This window comes from Garra rufa, chromosome 3 (genome assembly GCF_049309525.1).
Source record: "Garra rufa chromosome 3, GarRuf1.0, whole genome shotgun sequence".
NCBI classification, from domain to species: domain Eukaryota; kingdom Metazoa; phylum Chordata; class Actinopteri; order Cypriniformes; family Cyprinidae; genus Garra; species Garra rufa.
In genome coordinates this window covers 34,847,595-34,874,406 of record NC_133363.1, presented here as the reverse complement: position 1 = coordinate 34,874,406, position 26,812 = coordinate 34,847,595, and the positions used below count along the sequence as shown (strand labels likewise).

The following is a 26,812-nucleotide window of genomic DNA, read 5'->3' as shown; positions in this document are numbered from 1 at the left end:
TGTATATATATATATATATATATATAATATAATTTTAATTCACCATTGCATGGTTAATAAACTTATTTTCATTCTTCTTCATCATCTTTTTCTCCACCCACGCTAGGAAGCGTATTGGGCAACTATTATTTTCATTACAATGACGTTTTTTATATAATATTTTAGTTAGGCTATGATTCATTTAGTGTGTGATTATAATATACTTTGGTGCTTATCTCCACTTATGTACTTACCTTAGCCTACCTGTTTAATATTTAGGCAGGTAAACCATGCATGTGCATATATTGGTTCTGAACTAAGTGCCTGACAACACACAGACTATTAGTGGCCCTGCAATGCTATTGTTTTGAGGTGTGGATGTGTGTGTGCATGTGTGGTATCATCTTACTTTCCCAGGGGTTCATCACATGACTGGCTAGCTTTCTGCTGATTGGAGGAGAGGACTGGAAAAGACAGGAGCCAGAGTTTCAAAGCTCTGAATGAAAAACACATGGAGACAGACAGAGGAAGGGAGTGAGTGGAACAGAGAGAGAGAGAGAGAGAGAGAGATAGAGAGAGAGAGATTGACTAAATCCTGCTCAGTGAAAAAGGGGAGCACATTCACACCCTTCAGAGGACTCACAGGAAAGGAGAGAGAATCAGAGAAACACAGTCAGATATCATTTTCAGTCACAGCAAGACTGCTGGGTTTTCAGAGAGGAGATTCAGTGAAACACAAAAACATGTCCAGCTCAATCCTGCGACGACAATCCAGCAAAAAGGGATTGGATAGGCTCCAAAGGTGAGATGTTCTTGATTTTTATGCATGTGTGAATGTGTTTGTCTGTGGCCATATGGTCTACAGAGTCACACTGGTTTGTTTGCATTTAAATAGATTGTGCTGCAGTTCATTAAATCCTGTTTTGTGAATCTTGACTTTTATATCCTAAATCATGACTTTTAAACTCTTAAGTGCTGATAGTGATGATCTGTTATCTAAAAATGCTGAGTAGCACCGGACAACCATTAGAACAGAATGGATTTATCAGGCAGAACTGATGGGTCAAGATGGGGAAACAGAGCATGAGTTCTTTCTGCTGTTTATCAGTTCTTCAGGGTGTTTAGGGGGAAGGGTTAAAGTTCTTGTTGATTGTTTTTTTCGGTCACTTAGTATTTCATACAAATTCTATAGTCAAAGAATGCATAGATGCGGGTAAAGAGAAATCCAAATCATCAGGCAATCCCAGAGGTCTTGAGGGTAGATGATTGATTTGTTATATAGTTATGAGTGATGTCATGAAATGATAATGTGCCTGTCCTTCAGTTAAAGTTAAATCTGACCCAAAGCCGTCCCAGATGGCTGTTGTTCACGCAGCACATGGTGAGTCAATTCATGACATCATATTAAATGGCAGTGACAAGCTTCAATGGCTTCTTTTATTACTGGAATTTTCCTGAGGGTGGTGACATCATCAGATCACCCCCTGTTCTAGATCGGCTGGATCTGTGATACAGAGCAGCCGCGGCCCCCTCCCACTCTGCCCTAAGGACCTCTAAACTGTGCCGGAAAATTTGAACCATTCCACCACCCGGCCATTCTCAACAGAGGAAAGAGTGCAGTTATTATTGATGTTATAGATTTAGGCTACTCTGCTTTTCATTTTCAACTGCTACTCATCCACTCATGTCCACTTATAACATAGTGTGATCATGGAATTAAGATTTCCTAAACTACTGTTTACTAGGATAGGGCATTGAGGATATTCTTTGATGATTTGTTGTGAAATCATTGGTGAAAATTTAGATCAAAGGATGGATCAGTTTGGTTTTAATGTTTTTAAAAAAATGTTCTTAAGCTCACCTAAGCTGCATTTCTAAAATGACAGTTCTTGGAAGATTTTAGCATGGTAATGGATATGCCATATTAATGTATTTGGTCTTGGAGGAATAGATCTGCTGCACTGCTGCTGTTTGTTATTGTTGTTGTTGTAGATTATTGCTGCTGCAAATCAAGTACAGGAACTTGCTACTGTCAATACATACACAGATACAGTGCTGTGAGTATTTATGACTGCTGCTGCACAAATAGCATATAAAGTTGAAGTCAAAAGTTTACATACACCTTGCAGAATCTGCAAAATGTTAATTATTTTACCCAAATAAGAGGAATCATACAAAATGCATGTTATTTTTAATTTATAACTCACTTAAAAAAGATATTACACATAAAAGATATTTACATATAGTCCACAAAAGATAATAATAGTTGAATTTATAAAAATGACCCCGTTCAAAAGTTTACATACACTTGATTCTTAATACTGTGTTGTTACCTGAATGATCCACAGCTGTGTTTTGTTTTTTGTTTTGATTTTAGTGATAGTTGTTCATGAGTCCCTTGTTTGTACTTAAAAGTTAAACTGCCCGCTGTTCTTCAGAAAAAATTCTTTAGGTCCCACAAATTCTTTATTTTTTCAGTATTTACGTGTATTTGAACCCTTTTCAGTAGGGATGCACCGATACCAATCGGTCGATAAAGCTTGCGCGTTTTGTCAGTAAAGCCGGTTCTGTAATCAGCGGTAAATGCCATCAGGTGCGTGATTTCACGTTGAGCCGTATATACTACACACAGCCGTTGTTCACTGACGAGCTGCGCATAGCAATGTTCATTATCAGTGTGAAAGTGCGCAGCTCGTCTGTAAACAACGGCTGTGTGTAGTATATACGGCTCAACGTGAAATCACGCACCTGATGGCATTTACCGCTGATTACAGAACCGGCTTTACTGACAAAACGCGCAAGTTATCGACCGATAAGGATCGGTGCATCCCTACTTTTCAGTATTAACTGTATGATTTTTGAGATCCATATTTTGACACTGAGGACAACTGAGGGACTCATGCAACTATTACAGAAGGTTCAAACACTCACTGATGCTTAAGAAGGAAACACGATGCATTATAAACTTTTGAACAGAATTAGAATAATGTACATTTTTCTTATTTTGCCTAAATATCATATTTTTTTCATTCAGTACTGCCCTTCAAAAGCTACAGACGATACTTACATGTTTCCCAGAAGACAAAATAAGTTACATTCACCCTGATCTTCAAATTCAAAAAGTTTTCACCACCTGGCTCTTAATGCATCATGTTTCCTTCTGCAGCATTTTGTAACATCTTTTATGTGAAATATCTTATTCAGGTCAGTGCTAAATAAAAACTAACATGCATTTTGTATGATTCCTCCTCAAATTAAATAACATTTTGCAGATTCTGCAAGGTGTATTTAAACTTCTGACTTCAACTGTGTAATAACCCGTAGCAGGTCTATACAGGTGGAGCTGGGGAAGGTGAAGGATTTCAGAGGAAGTCTGTAAGCACAATGCAAAATTATCTAGTAAATGCTAACCAGCCATTTAAATGTAAATCAGCAAGCTTATTGGCTGTTTATGCTAAATGAAACAATCAGCTTGTGCCAAGTAGTTTAGCCATGTGAATATTATCAGTTTGCATTAACAACCCATCAGCCTGTGCCATTGAGAGTTTCATGACAGAACTTAGCATTTTTTTTAGCAATTATATAATAAAGCAGTAATATGTGTGAAATATTACCTCAAGTTAATTGTTTCCTATTTTCAAATATTTTAAAAAGTCTTTTTCTTCCTCTGATGGCAAAGCTGAATTTTCAATATCCATTACTCCACTCTTCAGTGTCACGTGATCCTTCAGAAATATTTTTTTCATCTTTGATGAATAGAAAGTTCAAAACATTTATTGAAATAGAAATTTTATGGAACAGTATAAACATCTTTGCTGTTACTTTTGATCAATCTAACGCAGTCTTGCTGAATAATAATAATTTGAAAAAATATTACTTGCCCAAATGTTTGAATGGCAGTTTCAAACTGTTATTGTTTCTTCTCTTTTATATTCTGGCTTGCTCTACCAGGTATACAGTTAACCAGTTATTAAGTGCTTATGTATACAATAACAATGAGCACTCCTTTGTTGTTCATTTAGAACAGGTTAAAGAAAATTAGCAAACAGTGCTTCAGTTCCCAAAGGACTGTATAATGTGTGTATAATCTATAAGTTTACACCAGTGTTACACTTCTAGTAAAACTTGTGATTTCGTGCACAGAAATATGTTCTGATCTGTAAAGAAAAAAATAAATCTTTCCAGCAATCATCTACCTCTGCACAATTATTGTAAATATTTAGTAAAAGCGTTTCTCTACAGAATTAGTTGTGCCAGTTGTTTTGTTTAGTTTTCATAATGTAATCCCCCATAAAGAAAGGCAGTGAGCCATTTCCTGACAGTGTGAACCCTGCACTTCCTGCCCATGTTTGACTCACTTCCTGTCCATCTCTAACCCTACCTTCTGTCAGATGACCCCTATTGCTATCATAGTTGTGGTGATGTATTATTGTTTAATCAGTGGCAAATTACTGCCTGGAAATTTACATCACAGCATGCTGTATACAAATTCTGTTTACCTTCATGCCCAAAAGCAGCATTCATGATTCATCATAATTCTAGAAGATGAATACTAATTAGTATTATATGAATTGTTATTATGCAGGATCACTGTTCAACGCAGTCTGGAGGATGCAGAAGAAATTGAGAGAGAACGACGACGGCGTTTAAGGAGCAGTTCCTCTCCTGATCTTTCTCAACACACTGTGACCCCACAGGACAGCCCTCGCACTCCACAGACTCTGGACAACCAGTTAGTCTCAAAAACCTAAAAGCATACTCCAGTCTTTATCAAATACATAGAAAAAAAAAAAAACGTTTTGTGTGTGTGTGTGTGTGTGTGTGTGTGTGTGTGTGTGTGTGTGTGTGTGTGTGTGTGTGTGTGTGTGTGTGTGTGTGTGTGTGTGTGTGTGTGTGTGTGTGTGTGTGTGTGTGTGTGTGTGTGTGTGTGTGTGTGTGTGTTTGTTTTGTTTCCATGGAATCTCAACCTCCAGATTCTGGCTCAAACCAACTGTCTTATTCTTTGTGTTCTTGTTAATCTGTTTGTTAGTTTTATATGTTTCAAGACCACACCTGTTCTTTTAATTCAGTCACAGAGATTCTATTCTATTTTATTCTATTTAACTGTTGTAAGTAGACTTGTAAGAGTTCTTTTAATTCAGTCACAGAGATTCTATTCTATTTTATTCTATTTAACTGTTGTAAGTAGACTTGTAAGCAGACAATGAGAGGCTATTCTGAAAGTGTGTCACTGTTTGTTAGGGGTCAGAATGATCTCCCTCCACGCTGCCAATCCTCTTTGGAAGAGGACGAAGGCTTCAGTGACTGGACACAACTGAGCAGGCGCAAACAGGGACAAATTGACCATAAAGATGTAGAAACGCATGTCAACGGCTCCCATCACTCAAAACTCCAGCTCTGCTCCAGCTCTGCTCAACAAAGCAAACTGCATGATATAAATGTAAATGACAGCACCCCATGCAAACAGACCCGACCAGCTCTTTCAAATCAGCAAAACCTAGATGAGGATGGTGATGAAGAAGACTGGGGTGCCAGAGAGCAAGAAAGAAGAAATAATATTAAGGCAGCAGAGAGGGTGAAGGAAGAGACTGGACGGTTGTGTGCAGAGGAGGATGATCCAAGAAGGGTGAAAGGTCATGAGTCATCTTTTTGGAAAAAACAAAATGAGAGCTGTGAAATGGATGAGAAGGTACGATATTTAAGAAGGCGTTTAATAATATAGCACTTGAATAACATTTCTTATCCTTAAATCCTTAACAGTCATGCATTAAAACCTGTATTTCAAGTGCCTACTGTAACTAGTGTATGCAGAAATATATGCATCTGATTTTATTGTACTTGCAGAGAGAAAGGAAGGCAGAGATGAAGATTTCCTACACCTCCACAGTTGTCCTCCAACAGAATGGGAGACAATACAGTAATAATGGAAAAGAAGGGAGGAGAACAAATGACAGGTACAGGCATAGACAGGCACACATTTCAACAAGCTCAGAAAAACCTGTGTATTTTGTAAAATATATACAGTTTCGATGAAAACAAGAGTTAAAATACTGTATACACAGTAACAGCTACAGTAGCTGGACAGACTATAATCTTAAACTGATTTTACACTAAGGTAACTTTAGACAACTTTAGAAAGTGTTATAGTGTGTTATTGTTATGTTTATATAGTTATTTACTGATATATGTAAGGATGGAAATAGAGATCTGAAATTAACTATTGCTTGTTGAGGGATTGAGAGTTAGTTTACATGTTTCAAATAAACTTCTCTCTTCATCTCTAAATGACAGTCAGTGAGGAGCTTGCTCATCTAATTCCTGTCATTCACAATATTAAGCCAATATAATACTGCTTACCTCATTTGTCACCCCAATGACCTTTCTCTCAATATCCCACCACCATTTTTAATCTCTACTAGTGATTCAGTAGAAATGCATCATTTATATGGCAATTATGCCAGTGTTTCTGAAGTTCCTCCTGAAAAAAGCAGCATATGCTGGTTCGGTATGTTTTGAAGCATGGAAGCTAATTTGAGCTAAAGTTGGTCCTTTAGTTGGTTATGAGCTGGTTTAAGCTGGTCCTGAGCTGGTTATGAGCTGGTCCTTAGTTGGTCATGAGCTGGTTTAAGCTGGTCATGAACTGGTCCAGCTTAAACCAGCTCATGTCCATTTTAGGACCAGCTCATGACAAGCTAAGGAGCAACTAAGGACCAGCCTATAACCAGCTCAGGTCCATTTTAAACCAGCTCATGACCAGTTTAGGACCACATGACCACCTTAAACCAGCTCATGACCAAATAAGAACCAGCTTAAACCAGTCAGACCATTTTTCAACAGGGCCATGCCAAAAGTAATCATATTCTACCCAAGATGTGGATGTAAATTTACATTTTTAATTGTCTGTGATGATATTAAAAACTGTATACAGTGAAATGAAGACAAGAAAGCATGTCTTTAAATGGAGCTGTCCTCTTGAGCCACAAGTAAATGCAAATATACAGCATGAGAAGTATTGCTAACAAATAACTCAATATTTTTTGAACAAATCGCTCAAAAGACTCACAAAGACAGAAATTGGACTGAATCAGTATGAGGAGTCCTACACTGAACCAGACATTGATTATGAATCAACATCTGACATACTGTGTGGAGACTATGACTTCCAGCATTGTAGGAATTAATCCTACAGTGTAATATCCTCAGCACACTGCAGGAGAACAGTTTGAGAAGAATGTGCCAATGATTAAGCAGCAATAGAGTTATGTCGATACTGGCTCTGTGTTGAGTAATGACATGAGAAATCAGGTTAATTTTGCAATTTCCTCAGAGCAAAAGTCCTTCCTGAGTTCATCCTGTTTAATCTCTTTCAGAGAACTAAAGATACAGTGCAACATGGACTCTTCAGTCGATTCAGCAGCTCTCAGCAGTCCAGAAAGGTAAAATAATGCATGTGAGGAGTTAAAAATACTTTGTTCATGAATTGCTGCCCTTTTCTTAATCTTGTTTTCTTTAGTGTGTCTGAGGAGGTGTTTGAGAAGAGCAACGAGGAGAGCCAGCAGCACGTTGAGACTGATGATCAGACTCATGAGGAGGTGCAGAGGAGGATGAGAGAGCAGGAGCGAGAGAGGAAGAGGAAGGATGTGATGGAAAAGCTGAAGAGGTTGAGTATATCCAGTGGAGATCCAGAGGAGCCCTTCAGTCCTCTCAGCCCCAGGAGCCCTTCCTACATGGTAATTATGACATCATCGTCATTAGACATAAAATCACAATTATAATTAAAGATTCATTACAGATATGCCCGCACATGCTTGTTAAATAGAGTTAAAATTACCAATAACACAATTTAGCTTATGTCATCTCATAATTTTTAATTGCTGATGACCTGGCATCATTATCTGAGCTGCAGAACAAATGACAATATCTGCAATGATTAGTGTTTTATACAGTTAATGATGTGTGCATTCATTTTTTTGCATGTGTTGATCTGAGTAAAAGATGTCCTGAAGGGTTTAGCTCCAACTCTTACCAAATACACCTGAATTAGCAAATCCAGGCATAAGCATATGTGTGTATGCCAAGATGGTTTACTTGTGTTACTATGGATGTCACTACATCTGTGGTTTTTAAAGAATACAACATTTATATGTCAGATATTTTTTTATGATTTAAAATACATGCCAAGTTCTGTCATGAAACTCTAGATGGGTCCTTAATGCAAACTGATAATATTAACAGCATTAAACTACTTGCCACAAGCTGATTGGTTCACGTTGCATACATAGCCAATAAGCTTGCTGCTTTACATTTAAATGGCTGGTTAGCATTCACTAGAGCAGTTTGCAGCACTAAGGTAGAGGGTTTCCTCTAAAACCCTCTACCTCCCCAGCTTCACCTGAATAGATCTGCTACAGGTTATTATATATGCTATTTGCGCAGCAGCAGTGTATCTTAAATACTCACAGCACCGTATCGGCATATGTATAGGCAGTAGCAAGTTCTGCCAAGACCAAATGCATTAAAATTGTCATATATTTTACGATGCTAAAATCTTCAGAAAGTTGTCATGATAGACATTATTTAAATGTGAGTTTGACCAGCAGTTTTTGAGATTTTAGAAGTTGGTCTTGCATGTCTGAAATAGCTAACCTGGTGGTGTTTTAAATGTGCCTGTAATTGCACTGACTTTCTTTGTTTAGACTGACTTTGTTCAGTATTGCTAAATCTAGTAAGGCAGGATGGAGCTAAACTCTGCAAGAAGGTGGTTCAGGAGCAGGATTGAACACCCCTGCAGAATCTGGGTGGTCTTGTTTGTATATTCATGTTAGGACAAATGTCTGAACATTTGTCCCCAAATCAACAAATGTCTCCAATGATAATAAACCTAAAAACCTACATTGTACTGACTTGTTAGAAGGAAAAAAAAACTTGATGAAGAAAACATGTCCATAAAGGGAATAAATAATGGCTTATTTCACTTTATAAAATTGCAAAAAGTCTCTTGCCACACCTTAAACAATATGGTCTGTTGCAGTTTCGACAAATGGCATGAGACTGGGGGCAGGGCAATGTCTGGTTTGGGGTTGAATGTTAAGGAAATTTATTTGAAAGTTATTTGTGCAGTGTGTTTTGTTGGTAACACGTTACAATAAGGTTCATTAGTTAACTACATTAGTTAAAGGAGAAGTTTAATTCCAGAACAAAAATTTACAGAAAATGTACTCACCCCCTTGTCATCCAAGATACTCATCTTCTTTTCTTCAGTTGTAAAGTAATTATGTTTTTTGAGGAAAACATTTCAGGATTCTGTCCATATAGTGGACTTATGGTGCCCCCGAGTTTAAACATCCAAAATTCAGTTTAAATGCAGCATCATAGGGCTTTAAACGATCCCAACTGAGAAGAAGGGTCTTATCTAGTGAAACAATGAAAAAAAATGTAAATTTTTGTACTTTTAACCTCAAATGCCCGTCTTGTCTAGTCTAGTGTATTCCGGTTCATGACAGTTAGTGTAGGTCGAAAAACTCCCATCTCATTTTTTTCTAAAAACTTCAAAATCATCCTACATTGCTGTTTTACCTCTTTTTTGCACGTTCACTTTGTAAACATTGGGTCGATAGTTCTGCAGCGATGTAGGACAATTTTGAAGTTGGAGGAGGTTGTTAGATTTCAACTTACACTAACTAGTAGATGCAGAGCTAGACAAGATGAGCATTTGAGGTTAAAAAGCATATTAATTGTCAGTTTTTTTTTTTTAGAAAATAAAAAACCCTTCTTCCCCAGTGGGATCGTTTACAGCCCTTAGAAGCTGCATTTAAACTGACCTAGGTAATTGGATTAGATTAGATTCAACTTTATTGTCATTACACATGTACAAGTACAAGGCAACGAAATGCAGTTTAGGTCTAACCAGGAGTGCAATAAGCAGCAAGTGCAGGATAAAGGTATAATTTATAAGTTATAAGTGCACTTATAGGAGATATGTACAGGGGGAAGCTATGGATAATATTTACAGATGAAGTACTGTGAACATAATTTACAGATGAAAATTAACTACAATTAGAATGTATAAATAGATGAACACAATATACAGGTTGCTATTAACTATAATGTAAATTGCAGGTAGATTTGAACATAATATACAGGTTGCTGTTTACTAAAGCAGAATTTACAAATAGACATGTGTAGATATAGATTTATCACAGATTTACAATATGTATATGTGCAATGGAAATGTGCATTTACAAATGGGTATGTACAGTGTAGTGCAATGAATATTAAGAAGTGCAATGGTAGTGGGGAGAGTGTAGGGTGTGTGAGGGGGGCAGAGGTGTCAGTGGGGGGCAGAGTTCAATAAGGAGACAGCTCTGGGAAAGCAGCTGTTCCTCAGTCTGCTAGTTCTTGTCCTGTGGCATCTGAAACGCCTGCCGGAAGGCAGGAGAGAAAACAGTTTGTGGGCGGGGAGAGAGGAATCCTTAAGAATACTGTGTGTTCGACGCAAACAGTGCTTCTTCTGAATGTCCTCAATGGATGGAAGTGGAGTCCCTATGATGCGTTGGGCAGTTTTCACCACCCGCTGCAGTGCCTTACGCTCCGCAACAGAGCAGCTTCCGTACCAGACTGTGACACAGTTCGTAAGGATGCTTTCTATCGTGCAGCGATAGAAGTTCACCAGGATAGCTGAGGGCAGCTGGTTCTTCTTAAGTGTTCTCAAGAAGAACAGGCGCTGGTGAGCCTTCTTGACCAGGCTGGTGGTTCAGGATAGGTCCTCCGAAATGTGGGTCCCCAGGAACTTAAAAGATGAAACAGACTCAACAGCCATCCCATTGATGTGGATGGGTTCGTGTGAACCTCTTCTTCCCTTCCTGAAGTCCACAATGAGCTCCTTGGTTTTGGTGGTGTTAAGGAGCAGATTATTGTCTGTGCACCACGTGGCCAGGTGCTGAATCTCCTCCCTGTAGGCAGTCTCATCGTTGTTGCTGATGAGACCGATCACCGTAGTGTCGTCTGCAAACTTGATGATGGAGTTAGATCCATACACAGGCCTGCAGTCGTGGGTGAAGAGGGAGTAGAGGAAGGGGCTCAGCACACAGCCCTGTGGTACACCAGTGTTGAGCGTGAGAGTAGTGGAGGAGATGTGGCCTGACCTAACATGCTGAGGTCTATTGGTCAGAAAGTCCATAATCCAGTTACAAGTCCATAATCCAGTTACAATGTATTAAAAATAAAAGTTTAAAGTGTTACCATTACCGTTTTGTTTTGTTTAGGGTTTTTTTGTTTGTTTTTTGCTTTACTTTTTGGTGATGCTTGTGGCACAGAAATGCCAATGCCAATGATAATGGCAGGTCCCCAGCCTGACATAAAACATTACATGCTGTACAAAACACGTGTTGGTGCTTTGTGCCCAGTTGTGTTTCCCTCTCTTTAATTGGATCTGGGATCATCCATTGTTTGCTATTTGCGTGACTCAGATGTCTTCCATGTGCTATGTTTGGTTCTGATCTTTTCCTTGCAATGGTGGTGTGGGTTGAGGGAGAAAGATGACTGAACATGGAGCATCTGCTTTACATTGCTGTGGTGCTTTGTGTGTGTGAATGTGTGTTGCTTGCTGGTTTCAGGCTGAGGGTGAGGAGTGGCAATCAGATGGTACAAGCTCGGTGAGTTGCTTACTTTCTGCATGTGCATGACAGCATTAAATTGTACGTTAGAATGCTTGTGTGTGTCTGCTACCGTGCACCTTACCTTTGCTTTATAAAGCTGTGGTTATAATTGCTTAGTTTTGCATTTGTTCTGTTTATGTCTATGGTCATATTCTCTTACATCTTACTTTTGCGGTGTTCTGATAAAACAAATTCTGATATACTTCACAACTTAAGCATTTAGTGACCATTTTTTTTATGTAGGAACATTGACAGCCTCAGTATGCCTCAGATATACAGTTGAACCCACATTTTTTCAGACACCTTTAACATTTTTCACATTACCACAGTTTATTCACTAAAGTTTTGAAAATAGTGATAAATAATGACTTGATAATGTCCGATAACTTTGATAGAAAGTATGTAATGGATTGTAATCAACCAAAAATTCAGACAAATGTTAGTATGACAATATTTATACAACTATCAATACTTTGTTGACCAATTACCAAGCAATGCTTAAAGGTTGTATCAGCGATTTCTAGCCTAAAACATAAAGTGTCAATTTCAGCTGACCTTTCTTCATGATCCGCTCGCTGCCTGCCCCATAAATTGTCTGTGGTTGGTAGTGCCGATTGTTTTTTTGGCATATCTCAGACCCTAGGCTGACCAGAGAGACGCGGTTTTTTCACAGACAATTTATGGGGCAGGCAGCGAGCGGATCGTGAAGAAAGGTCAGCTGAAATTGACACTTTATGTTTTAGGCTAGAAATCGCTGATACAACCTTTAATTTTGTTAAGTCTGTAGTGTAAAAGGGTCGCATTAGCAATAAATGAAAGAAACACGCAAGCAAAACATGGTCAGGTCAAAGTGTCTGACAAATTTGTTTCCAAATCTTTAGCAGTTTTACTGGTAGACCACTGTAGGAAGAATTTTTGGGTATAATATGTCACAGTTTACTTTATTTTGCTATCCTCACTTACATAAATGAACTATGGTGTGTTCTGCACCCACTAGTAAGAAATATCAATGATATTCAAAGATGTCTGAATAATTTTTGGTTTGACTGTATATGTGTGGGAAAATATCATTTTAAAGGCAACAGATCTGTTCTTATCATACAAATAATAAACACATACTGTATAGTGATGACGTTTTGAAAATACACAGGAAATGGGTGACAGGATGACTTTTTTTGGCAATGAATGCATCCTATCCTGTTGGGTAAAACTGAATCTTTAAAGGCCTTGACACTTTTTGTAGAAGAAAGAAAGAGCTACAAAGCTACAGTACAAGGACTTACAGGATCGACAAAGAATATAAACAGCCAGCAATGAAATTATGAAATGATCTGCTTACAACATCAATGGGCCGAATTGCCCTTCAGTACTCAAACTTTTGACAGAGTATGGTTGCAATCATCATCCATTACCCAATGAAGTTGCACTGCATTTCACTTTTTTGGAAACATTGCACAAAATATTGCCTAAATATTGCTCAGTACTGTAAAGATTCACAAGTGGTCTAAATCTGTTTACTAATAAATGTTCTTTTGCTGTTCATCTACAGATTACTGAGAGGACTGAGTCTCTAAACCGCTCCATTAAAAAAAAGTAAGTAGACGGAAATGCACATACACATTGAGATGAAAGAGTACAAGTGATTTACTGTAAGATTGTAAAAAAAATCCCCCTCATAGTAAAGCAGGGACAAATTGTTGTTTTTCTGTGCTGGGATATGACATCATGGGTTCAGCAGTGTTCTCTCTTTGATCTAAACACCACACATGAATGATTCATTCATAAATGAACAACTGTTTGAAACATGGTTCATCGTTCAGGCAGGCAGACATGACATGACATGTTTCTATCTATGCTTCTCCTATTCACTAAATATGAAATGATGAAGGATTTGTTTAGTTGTTTTTTCACATGTATCAATCTCAGAATCTCACCAGGTATTCTTTTCCACATTGTCATTCTGGTATGAAGTATAAACAGTATACTTTACAAAGCCTGTGTGTATATCTTACACTACCTTATGAGTCATAGTCATGTCCATGCTTGTTCTGAGATGGTCTGTGTCTTGAAATAACAGTGGCATTTTAGGTAATGTTTCATCTGTTTGTGAAAACAGGAACAGCATAAAGAAGACCCAGCCTCCCACAATCATCTCAAAGTTAGATAACAGACTGGAGCAGTACAACCATGCCATTGAGGTGAATTTACTTTTATTGTTGGGGAGTAACTAGTTATGTGTAACGCAATTACGTAATTTAATTACAAATTAAATGTAACTAATCTGTCACAGTTACCAAGAAAAAATGTGTAATTAAATTACAGTTACTTATAAAAAAGTGTTAACAATTACAAAGGGGGTTATAGCTGAATATTTTCACACACATACAGATTTGATTGATTTCTTTCCAAAATTGCATTGACTGCTCTAAAATATGAGACACCAATTTGTTTTGGACACATTTTTATTTGATAACTGTTTTATTTCCTGTTTGGGTGTGTGTATATGCTTTATTTTTTTTAACTAACTGTTTTTTTCCATGGCATTGTTAGATGCTTTTGTGATAGCTATGCAAAGATTTGATTTCAAAAACAGTATCATAGCTATTAAACTGTCTTTTTTATGATTTTATTTCAGTGTTTTACCTCAGAATGATCTCAGAGTAAAAAAAAAAACGTCCTAAAGTCTGATTTTATGATGGCTTTCCTTTAAAATTAAACTATTATAATCTTAATTCAAGTGATGATTATAAAAAGTCTGACAGTAATCGGTGTTGAGTAGGAGTGTTAAGTGTTAAGTTTAACCCTGCCTGCTTAATATGTTTAAAATTTAGTTTAGAAAAGTAATCAAATGTAAACCGTTACATTACGTCAGTAAAGTAATTAAAATAGTTATGCTACTTAATACATTTCAAATAGGGTAACTTGTAAATTATAACCTATTACATTTCTAAAGTAAGCTTTTCAACACTGATTACCTTCACATGCACTTCATAGTTAAACCATCTGCATATATTTCTATAAATGCACCTGCACGGCTACATGCTGCTACTTTTATATGAGTCTCTTTGCACATGTAGCTCTTATTACCACACCCAGTGCTTACATTCACCTGCTCTGATGTTTACCACTCTGATCTCACTGCTGTGGTGCTTTCAGACACCCTGCATGCCCAGGCACTTCCTCTCTTAGTCATGCTGACTCGCTCAAACGTTTTTTTGTTTTCAGCCGGTTTTGTTTTCCTGCCATCTAACTGTCAGGAAACATGTAAGAGCCCCATGGCGAATGTGTGTTTTGCGGAACCAGGTGTTACTGTGCTTTCATTGCAGAGTCAAACAGGTGTTTCACTTGTTCCAGATAGCGTAATGTTTCCAATCATACTGTGTGTTTTGGTGCACATGTGCAGGAGTCCTGTAAAGAGGGCAATGCAGCCAAGGTAATGGACGTCCCAACACCTCCAGAACCCGTATCTGCCCGGAAGAACCTGTTTGAGGCGGGGGAAGCCTGGAATCAGAATTCAACAAAGGCTGTGTCCTCCAAGGTTCATACAGTCACAATAATCACTGTTTATCAAAACATTATTTGGTATGTTAAAGGGATGGTTCACCCTAAAATGAAAATTCTGTCATCATTTACTTACTCTCATGTCGTTCCAATCTGGTATGACTTTCTTTTTTTCTATAGAACATAAAATAATATATTTGGAAGAATGTGTTTTACTTTAGACTGCTGCAAGGATGATGTTTTTTTTATAGGCCTAAATGGTTTGAAATTGTTATAATTGTTTGAAATGTTATAATTGGTTAAATGCCTACAGATATTTTAACATTTTACTCAATGACAAGCTTTTACTTGTCTTGAAAAAGACAGTTGCTAACAAGTGACTAAATGGTACCTCAAAGGTTGTTGAGGACAACGGCTGTCAGATGAAAACTCATTTAATCACTAGTCTGCTTTCACAGCCTCCGTGTGTATATCATCACGCTATTGCAAACTATTATAACTCATACATCGGGGAAAGTAATTTTTTAAGTGAAGACTGAAAGAGTTGTTGGTAGCTTGGTGATGGTGATGTTAAAGTCAAGCAAATGTGGTGTAATTTGTTTATAACTTACATTTAGCTTTTTATATCTGGAGATTGTATTTAGGCTTTACATTCATAAGTGTGCAAATTTATAAATTAATATAGTGGTAAACAAAATATGCAAGAATCATTGACTTTGGTCATAAAGCTTATTTTCTGCAATAATCTGAAAGGCAATGGAAAAATCACATGGGGGTTTTGTTGAGGGAACTAGAGTAATGGTAAAAACTTCCTGGTTGATGTTATCTTTGCTGAACTCTATTAGAGTTTAGTGTTATTTTGGACTACAGTGATTTTCTTTCTATGGACAAAACCTTTTTGTTTTATAATTGTGTTAAAGGGTTAGTTCACCTAAAAATGAAACTTCTGTCATTAAATACTTACCCTCACGATGTTCCAAACCTGTAAGACCTTCGTTCATCTTCAGAACACTAATTAAGATATTTTTTAATGAAATCCGAGAACTTTTTGACCCTGCATAGACGTCAACACAACTACCACATTTAAGGACCAGAAGAAGGCTGACATACAGAAGAAAAGAAATTGTTGAATAAAGTCATTATTTTGATTTTCTTTGCACACAAAAAGTATTCTCATAGCTTCATAAAATTACAGTTGAACCCCTGATGTCACATAGACTATTTTACTAATGTCCTTGCTACGTTTCTGGACCTGGAAATATTTAAGTTGTGTTGCTGTTTATGGAGGTTCAGAGAGCTCTCGGATTTCATAAAAAATATCTTAATTTGTGTTCCGAAGACGAACAAACGTCTTACGGGTTTGGAATGACGTGAGGGTGAGTAATTAATGACAGAAGTTTCATTTTTGGGTGAACTAACCCTTTAAACAAAAGAAAGTCATACAGATTTAAAACAACATGAGGTTAAGTAATGACATAATTCTCATTTTGGAAGAACGCATCAGAGTAGGTGTTTTTATTCTTTACTCATACAGACTCATTATGTTATTAGTCGTTTTTAGTTACTATAACTGAATTTGTTGAGATGAGCTTGCAGATATGTTGCACATTTATCATTCTTGTGTGACTGAGTAAATGAATAAATAAAGGACAAATTACTAACTTACTAATTGCTCTGATTCAGGATACAGAGGGAATGAAGGTGGGTGTGGCAGATCTAATTAACCAATGGGTGAAAGGAAACTCTGATGCCAAGAGCCCCTCCAAAACAGCTGTAAGTTTATGATATATGAGTCTCTAGTTGTTAAACGCATAGTTTCTTTCTTGAATCCAGCCAAAAGTAAATTTCCTTCTGAATCTGTTGTATCCTCTATCTTCTTTTTCTTCATCTTTAGTTCTCTTCTTTACACTTTTCTTGTGTCTGCTGTTCTTCTCAACCTTTTTCAGGAAGGTAATCAATTCCTACCTCTCTTTTTCTCACTTGATACTTTATAATTGAATGAATGAATTTAAGTGGTTTTTCATTCTCACTCTTTGCACTCTTTCACTCTTTGAGATCAAACTATTGTAAAAGAGTTTTAGAGGACATTTCTAAAAAAAAAATTGTTTTTGTTTTGGACTTGCTGTGTGTTTTCTGAATAGAATCTATAGAAAATATATAAGATGTTGTAAGGTTAAAGAATTAGTTCACTTCCAGAATAAAAATTTCCTGATCATTTACTCAGCCCGTTGTCATCCAAGATGGAGATTCACTACTAATCAAAGTACCGGCTTCATTGACTAAACGCGCCTCACAATATCGTTCGATTTATCGTCCAGCCCTACTTGCACTAGATTAACCTCACGCATTACATAATCATGTTTAAAAGATCATGCGTGACGTAGGTGAAAGTACTAACCCAGTGTTTAAAAATCAAACGTGCACAGAAAGTCAAGCGCCCTTTACAAAAAAAAGGTAAAACAATGATTTTGAAGAAGATGGAGGAGAAAATGAGATGGAGTTTTTAGCTTTTTAAAGTTGTAAACGCGCTTCCCAGAGCTAGTGCAAAATATGTGGTTAAAAAGTATATCAATTTTATTTTTTCAGGAAATGACCAGTCGTTCACTAGATAAGACCCTTATTCCTCGGCTGGGGTTGTGTAGAGCCCTTTGATACTGCATTAGAAATTCAGTTGGCGTTGGTCACCATTAAAGTCCATTATATGGAGAAAAATCCTTGAATGTTTTCCTCAAAGACATTAATTTCTTTGCGACTAAAGACAGAAAGACATGTACATCTTGGATGACATGGAAGTGAACTAATCCTTTAAAGTTCATACTGTGGCAAGTCATGTGATGTGAGATCCCTGAAACAAGTTTGTGGTTTAATGACGCCATCTAGTGGTTAAGACCTGAACCAAGATAAAAATGAACCTGTTCGACTGTCTGCAGTTTGTTTATAAAAATAATAATCTCTCTTTTTTTGCTATTTATTATCTTTCTTTGTGTGTGTTAGTGTCAGGATGTTAAGGCTGGTGAGGTGCGTAACATAAAATCCAAATGGGAGAATCTGGGAGACTCTTCATCACAGGATAAATCATGTGCAAAGGTACATCATTACTCCTCATAGCACTAAACCATGATCAGTATTACAGAAATAGTAACACTCTAAACTTATTTTAGGATTTAACTGTATACAAAACAACCAATGAGCAACATGCATTAGTTCCTATAATCATCTCTTTAAATGTTCACATTAAGCACAAGCTCATTCTCTGTAAGCTGCTACTATAAATTAAATCCTCTTCACATGTTTTTTTTTTTTTTTTTTTTTTTGAGGTTTTAGGCTGTAATTCTCCCTTTTCCTTTTCAGGGATTGGCTGGAAAAAGGTACAAATTTGTTGAGAGTGGCCACGGGAAATATGAGAAGGTCTACATAAATAACGACACAAACTGAAGAACAAGTAAGAAATTAACTTTTTTATTTTTTTATTAAAATCTTTTATTCAAAATAACAAAATATAAACTCAGCATGTTTATTACTACACATACTTAATTCATGCTTTACCAAAGTAACTAAAATATGATAATGTGCTGTACATTAGCTGCAGAATATCTACAAAAACAAACACACTTAGCTACATCAAAATAGCTTATGGGTGTACAGGGAAGGGCAGTCTATGATGATTAATTGTTAAAATAGCAGCTGACTTCCAGAACAAAAATGTACAGATAATGTACTCAGCCCTTTGTCATCCAAGATGTTTATGTCTTTCTTTCTTCTGTCGTAACGTAATTATGTTTTTGGAGGAAAACACTTCAGGATTTTTCTCCATATAATGGACTTCTATGGTGCCCAGAGTATGAACTTCCAAAATGCAGTTTAAATGCAGCTTCAAACGATCCCAAATGCAATTGAAAATGATCGAAGGGTCTTATCCAGTGGAATGATAGTTTTTATTTTTTTATGCAATTTATATACTTTTTAACCTCAAACACTCATCTTGTCTTGCTCTGCCTGGAGTCTTGTTTTCCAGACAGTATGTCGAAAAACTCCCATCTCATTTTCTCCCTTAACTTCAAAATCGACGTACATCGCTGTTTTACCTTTTTGGTTAAGGGTGTTTGATCTTTGCAAAAACACTGGGTCGGTACTTCTGCAGCAATGTAGGATGATTTTGAAATTATTTTTGAAGATGAGGGAGAACCTGTCTTGAACCTGAAAAAAAAGTTCAGGCAGAGCAAGATAAGACGAGTGTTTGAGGTTAAAAAGTATATAAATTGTAATTAAAAACAAAAAAAAACAATTGTTTCGCTAGATAAGACCCTTCTTCCTCAGCTGGGGTCATTTACAGCTGCATTTGGGAACGTTTGAAGCCACATTTAAACTGCATTTTGGAAGTTCAAACTTGGTGCACCATAGAAGTCCACTATATGGAGAAAAATCCTGAAATGTTTTTCTCAAAAAACACAATTTCTTTACGACTGAAGAAAGAAAGAAATGAATCTTGGATGACAAGGGTGTGAGTACATTACCTGTAAATTTTATTTCTAAAAAATGAACTTCTCTTTTAAAGATTGTTGGTTTCTCACTTTTGTGTTTATTAGGATTTATTAGGATCTTTGCAGCCAATTGACCCTTCGCAAAAACCCGCCCTCCTTAATTACTCTTGCTATGTCTGACAAACAATGCCGCTCTCACACCACACTTCATGTTTGCGGAGCAAAGTGGAAACTGACAACACGCCAACAGACAAGACAGAGCAGGTTACTTCTGGTATGAAACGAGGTCTCAGCTTAAAAGCTTAAAATGTGGTCATTTTTTAGGAAATTCAAACATACCATTTTTTGGCTCTTTAATGTGTTGCTTATTAGATCAATCGACACGTGATCGTCTTTTCTTCTCTACTTAAAACATGAATGAACATCAAAACGTATTTTATTTCAACCTCGGAAAGACATCAGTACACAATTTTTCAAGTTTAAGAGCACTGAAATCAATCTACTCTCCTGTCTGATTTGTTTGTCAGACAGAATGGCGGATTCAGCATTATGATTGGTCAGATCGCCTGTCAATCATGCTGTTTGCAAAGGGTCAATTCTGTCAACACAGAGCTAGGTCTCAAAACCATGCCAAAGTTTAACTATTCTGACCTATGTGCACGTGGAGTCAGTAAAGGGCACGACACGGCAGTCAGCTGGATTTTGCAACAGAGATCCCTGAAGTACAAGGGCTGCCTTACCATTTTTTCCCCAGCGGTCCTGGGTAGTATTCTGTTAAATTCACATACATATTTGACACTGAACAAGAAATGAATCCATAAGCATAAAATAACTTGCAACATTTCGCTAGAAATTTGTTAGTAAGAAAACATCCAACACTGGTTTTAAACTTAAAAAACACATCTCAAACTAGTTTTTATACTATACATTTCAGTCTTATTCCATGATCAACATCTTGAGATCTAGATTTTTTATTTCTTTTTAATGTCTTTCCTACATGTTCTACGTTTCCACTTTTCCCTTTGACCTTTTTTAAAAGAAAAACACCGCCATCCTGTCATAACTCATTCTGAGCAGGGCTCTTGACACTCAAAACGTCACATTCTGAAGCTCTCTATTCTAAACATGTCTGCTTGCACCACCAGCTGACGTGAGCAAACCTAAACCCCGGATGCCACGCCACACTCTGAGCCTCTTTCCTTGTTTGATCATTCTCACCATTACGTTTTCAGCCCTTGCTCACTTCCTCACTCGCCACATCCCGAACAGCTGCACCCATCAGTCGCCCTCTCAATGCAGGAATGCATAGGCCTCCATTTCTGCTGACCTTACGGCACTGCTCTGAGCAGAGCAGAGTGCAGTGCATAGCTTGTTAGTCTCAATGTTATTGATTTCATGAAAGAAAGAAAAATAAATTTACAGTACTACAACACTATAAATCAGCTGCACATTTGAAATGCAATCAAACATCTGTTGTTTTTTCTTTAGATGAACCAAATCCTTTGGCTGTTCTGTTAAAGTCTTTTGGCTCTTCACCTTCTTGTTTGCGATGCAGCAGCCCTCTTTCAAAGGCTGTAGCTATTTTGTTCAGAGGTTTTGCAGCTGCCTCCTTCAGCTTTCGGGCGTCAAAACGCGGACTGTAGAGAAGGATAGGGAGACGGTGGACGAAGGATGGGATTAACTGGTCATCCTTCCCAATGTTTTTCTGCTCATCCTCATTTTTGTTACTTTGTATCTGCTTCATGATGTTCTCCTTTGTTGCAAACATATGAAAAAGTACAGCATCCCACATTTTTGTTGCCCTGGGCTCAGCTTTCTTTTTCACTACATCCTGTCCACCCGATGGGTTTTCTATGGCTCCTTCAGATTTACCACTTATTTGTAGATCTACTTTCTGAGCATTTTTCTCCACCTTAGGCACTGGAAAACTGGGGGCTTCAGGTTCAACCACCATGTGCTTTTTCAGCCTGGTCCAGCCGCTAAGCTTGGCCTTCAGGCCTTTGGATTTCTGAGCACCCTTAGGTTCATTTTGTTTTTTCTGATCATCTGGTGTGGGTTCAGAGAGAGTCTCTTTACTAATCTTGGCATCTTCAGTGGCTACGGCCTCATTTTGTCTTTCAGTTGCTAATGATTCTTTTGAACACTTTTGAGCTTTTGAGGTATCAGACTTGATTTTAGCATCTGTGATGAGATCAACTTTTGAATCCTGAGCATGTTGTGCCTTTACATCCATATTAGACGCTTTGGCTTTTGTCTGGGATTTAGCAGAGCTTTCTTCAGATGAAGAAAGTGGTAGAGATTTGGCAGCCTTGAGAAGCATAGCAGCAAGACCATTTTCTGCACTTGGAGCTTTTCGAAGAGACTTTATATTTGAAGATGGCTTTTGAGTATCAGATTTTAAGGGTTTGGTCTGCACACTTTCCATATTTGTTTTGGTGTCTTTGTGTACGTTATTTGATGCTTTGATTATTGCTTTTGAATGTATTTGTTGCGTTGGTGAATTGCTTAGTTTAGATTCAACTGTAACTTCAGCTTTGAAATCAGTGTTTGTTTTATTGGAGTCTTGTAAGTCTGATGCCAAATGGCTTTTTTGGTTTGGGTCTTTTTTATTGAAGATGAATCCTTCATTGCTGTTGTCTTGTTTAGAAGTTTTCTCCATTGCCAAATGAGTAATTGGGGCATCAGTATCAGGTGCAGGTGAAAATATCTGTGCGTCTGAGGGGATTCTGGATGATCTGTTTGTTTTATTTAAAGGGCTTGGAATAGATTTCACATTGATGTCATGTTTCTGCATCTGCTGACCGTTGGTTTCTTCAGGAGTTTGATTTATCTTTGCAATTGGTTTTAAGGAGGGGGGTGTTGAAGTTGGGTTTATTAGAACTTCTGATTTAGGATTCGATATATCTGATTTAAATCTGTTTGCAAGTTGAGATGCCTCTAGTTTAGAGTGACTTGGAGTATTAAATATATCTGTTTTAGCAGGAGTTGGGGGAATAAATATGTTTGATTTGGGCAAAACATCCAAACTGTCTGCATTAGACATACATGCGGCTCCAGGTCTGGATATTTCTGTCTTTGAGGGCGCTGTAAAGATAGATGCACCTAACTTTGAGTGAGCTGTAGATTTAGTTTCCTCTGGCTTTGAGAGGGCTGTAGGTTTAATATCCGGGGGGACTTTAGTGTAACTTCTGGTGTCCGCAGATGGCATTCTAGAGTCTGTGACAATGGTTGAGTTTGTTGTGATTTTATTGAGTCCACTTCCTGTATTGATAGCAGTAGAAGAGTCACAGACATTGGAGTAAGTCTGGTGGGTTTCTAAAGAACGCTTGGACAAACATGACATGGTTTTCCATTCTTGATTTTCAGAAACTTGTAATTGCATTGCATTTACTGATGCAGGGTTAAAACTTTCTGTTGGATATGTAGATCTGTGTGCATTCTCTGACTGCACTGTTTGCAGTGGGATATTTTGAACCGACAAGAAATTCTTTGTTAACGATCCGGTTATATTTGAGTTCGGAATATTTGATTGGACCAGGGGAAAAGGGTATGTTGGCATTTTTTTCCCCTCTGCTGTAAAAGGAGGGGTGGTGATGTCTATAGACCCTGAATTTAGTTGTCTAGGAGCCTCTGCTACAGTAGTGGTGCTTATGGCCGCTCTTGAAGGTGTATTTTGAAGTCCATTGTACATTGTATCTTTAGGATCTAAAGCTAAAGGCACTGGTTTTACTCCAGGCATTGTCTCTTGCACCTTCTGAATTTCAATTGGCATTTCCAAAGTGGAATTATTGATAGTTTGTATTTCAGTTTTAGTTTTGTCAGTTACTTCTACCTTTGCTTGGTTTGCCATCAGCACTGCCACTGAAGGTTGTAAAGCCTCTGAGGATTTCTCTGCATTGAAATCAGACATAATACTGAACTTTTCTGGTGTTGTTTTTGTTGGGGATTTGTTTATGTAATTCTCATATGTCATGTTTTTAAAACCCTCTGGTACTTCATCAGGCTTAGATGCAGAAGAATCACCATGTGAATTCACCTTGATTCCACCATAAGCAATATATTCAGCCGGTGTCAAACCATAGTAAGTTGACTTTCGTTTTGGGATGTTATTATCATTTTGTAATGGCTTCTGGTTGCCTACAAATCGTGCTGGTGGTCTTGGTGACCAGTATACTGGAGTACTTGATGTTTGATAGTTTCGGGACAGTACAGGCATGGACATCTCCTGACTTATATCTATTGGAACAGACTTGGCTGGTGTCATTATACAGGTTTCTGGAGTTTCAGATTTAGTCATTGGATACTCCTGTGGAACTGTAGATGTAAGCACCTCACATGCTCTAAAGCTTGACTTACTAGCTTCAGCAAGAGTCTTGGATAAGGAAACCTCACATTTAGAAATCTTTGGTATCAAGCATTCTTCAGAATAGGCATTAGAAATGAAGGGTTTGAATCCTGTGGTGAACACAACACCGTTTGGAGTGGAATTCCTTATTTTATCCACAGCAATTTTTTTCAGATCGTCATCATGACCCACTGCTGCACTTTGAGCTTTCACACTTGTCGATGAGGGAGGTTGGAGCCAATGATTTTGAGGTATGGGGCCTTGTTGGTTTTCTGTAGAAACCATTGTGGAGGATAATGTAGAGTTAAATGCAAACAAAGTTTGATTATCTTCCAAAACAGCTCTTTTTGGCCCTGTAACTGAATTTACATATGTATTTATCTGAGTAGAAGGTGTTTGAGCTTCATACAGCATTCCTGAATTTTGCTTAACATCTATCACTGGATTTTTTGGATATAATGGAGCTTCGCCTTGATAAGTTGAACCACACGTCCAAGAGTCTTGAATAGGTGGCTTTGATATTTCATAAAAGGAGGTTTTTGGAGTATAAATCCTTGTTTGTGGAAAAGCAGCTATTTTCTCTGAAGTCTTGAAGTGTGACGCGGCTGTTTCCATGATGTGATTTTGCGTGAGAGGTGTGTGAGTAATGAGTGCAGGTGCAACGTTTTTATATCCTTCCACACTGGACTGGCTTACTGGAACCTGAGAGGTGGAAGGTTGTGTCTGGTAACCCAGCGCACAGCCTAATGTCAAATTTGGAGCAGGAGGTCGAACTGGAGCCAAAGGGGGAGCTTGCATTTGCACTGAGGCTTGATAAGTCTGTCGTTCACCGAACGTCCCATGTGTCGTCCCTTCTCTTGAGGAACTGGACTGAAGCGTTTGACTGAAGGCAATCTCATAGGATGTATCTGGGTCAGCATCTGTGGCCTGCTCAGAGTCATCGTCAAAAAGGATAGACGAGCATGTGTATAGAGGTGCTATCTGGTGCTCCAGTGATCGGGCAGGGTAAGAGTACGACTGCGCAGACAATGTGGGCGTTGAGCTGTAGTGTGAGCTGTTGGCAGGGTATAAGTATGGGGAGGCGGAGTGATGGTAGAAAGGGCCGCTGGAGTAATATTGAGAGTCAAGGGTCCTGCTGAAGAGAGGGGTTTCTGGAGTCCTTGGAGGGGTAGAGTAGTCACTGTGTTCCAGGTCAGGACTGGCCTCATTTACTGGAGACAAGTTCGACCTGAATGGGATGGGTGTCTGAGAGGAAGAGCCGACTTTCTTTTTGGCACTTTTCTTCAGGAGTTTCTGGAGACGGGCATTGTCTCGCCCTGGTTTTGGCAGTAGAGGAGGAGGAGGGTACTGCTGTGGAAGCAGATTAGGCTGGCTACCATAACTTAAAGCCATCAGCATTTCAACACCTGCATTAAAAACAAGCCACAAATAGATGTCTGGTATTAAAAATACAACTTTCATAGTGGATGCTAACTTTGGCTTTAAACTTGATCGCTGTTTTTCCATACAAACTGTAAATGTCACTCCATCATGCTTTAAACATGCTTCAGAAATTCAAAGATACTTGCATGTTTCCCAGAAGAAAATAAGTTTTTTGTAACATTTACCCCGATCTTTAAATTCAAAAAAGTTTTCTGTGCTCTTAATGCATCATTTTTCCTTCTGAAACATCCTTCTGTATGGTGAGAAGAACAGTTTAACTGTTTAAGACAAAAACACACACACACACACACACAGCTGTGGTAACAACACAAAGTTAAGAATTAAGTGTATGTAAACTTTTGAACGGCGTCATTTTTATATATTCAACTATTATTTTCTCTTGTGGACTATATTTAAATGTCTTTTATGTGAAATATCTTAGTCAGCACTAAATAAAAAATAACATGCATTTTGTATGATCCCTATTATTATGGTAAAATAACATTTTGCAGATTCTGCAAGGTGTATGTAAACTTTTGACCTCAACTGTATTTTTTATTGTGGTTGATGTAAAATAACTGTCTGCTCTAAAAGTTTTAAAATGTTTTTTTCTCTTTCTCTTCAGCTGGCTACTAATCACAAAGATGTCTGAAGACAGGATGCTGATGTGAGCATTGTCCTTCAGTTATTGCACTGTCTGCCCACTAAAATTGAAAACTTGTTTTAATTGCTGCCTTATGTTTTAAGTAAAAAAAAATTAAAGTGGTGCCAAGGCAACACACAAGTTGAATGATTTTACTGATGAAGAAAATCAAGTTAAATATTTGGAAACACAGATGCTGTTTTAATGATGGAAAATATTATAGTGGGGTTTTAGTTGCTTTTAAAACATCTCATCTATGGGTCAATCTTAAATCATTGGTGTCCAATCCTGCTCCTGGAGAGCCTCTGTCCTAATTTTTGTCAAAACAAAAGTATTTGTCCACTAACATGTGTATCATGTCAGGGTCTTTTAATTCAGTGACTGTTAAGTGTTTAGTACAGATTGAGGAACAAAGCCAGTCAGTATTAAATACAGAATGTAGTCTGGAAGAGGGTATCTGAATGGTCAGCTCTGAGCCTAATGGCACAAAGTGCTAAATATTAATTTACTAAAAGAATTCTCAGAAATATCTACCTTTTTTGTTCAAATATTAAATGAATTCTTTTTTATCTTAATTTTTTTGTTTAATTAGCATTTCTTCCTGCTTTCATATTTGTGATTTTCTTCCCTCTCATGATTTTTCTAAAATATTTTCTCCATATAAGTGAATAATATTCTGTTATGTAGCATTACACAGTCAACACATGTAAACCAATCAACTAAGTGGCTGTGCATTGAAGGTGTATATGTGTCACCAAAGTTAATAAAACAAATCTTCTGTGAA

The 26,812-nt window shown here is 37.6% G+C and overlaps 2 protein-coding genes across 4 annotated transcripts; one reads left to right on the top strand and one right to left on the bottom strand.

Moving 5' to 3' along the window:
- Positions 1-523: 523 nt before the first annotated feature.
- lsp1b (lymphocyte specific protein 1 b) lies at positions 524-26,812 on the top strand. 3 transcript variants are annotated; one of them, XR_012355233.1, is made up of 14 exons: positions 524-781; positions 4,565-4,711; positions 5,221-5,668; positions 5,824-5,933; positions 7,350-7,415; positions 7,493-7,709; positions 11,595-11,633; positions 13,186-13,229; positions 13,753-13,834; positions 15,040-15,174; positions 16,821-16,910; positions 17,032-17,087; positions 18,132-18,224; positions 18,489-18,579. XR_012355233.1 is itself a non-coding variant. In XM_073836005.1 (14 exons), exons 1-13 carry the CDS (start codon positions 723-725, stop codon positions 18,570-18,572), a joined length of 1,614 nt encoding a protein of 537 aa, XP_073692106.1. In that variant the 5' UTR covers positions 524-722; the 3' UTR covers positions 18,573-18,579; positions 26,011-26,812. The 3 variants fall into 3 exon arrangements, 2 of the variants coding, with proteins under 2 accessions (XP_073692106.1, XP_073692108.1); XM_073836005.1 differs by lacking the exon at positions 17,032-17,087 and adding an exon at positions 26,011-26,812; XM_073836007.1 differs by lacking the exons at positions 11,595-11,633; positions 17,032-17,087 and adding an exon at positions 26,011-26,812.
- Positions 18,581-25,983, bottom strand: LOC141331109 (uncharacterized). The gene has a single exon (XM_073836004.1). It carries the CDS (start codon positions 25,467-25,469, stop codon positions 21,081-21,083), a length of 4,389 nt encoding a protein of 1,462 aa, XP_073692105.1. The 5' UTR covers positions 25,470-25,983; the 3' UTR covers positions 18,581-21,080.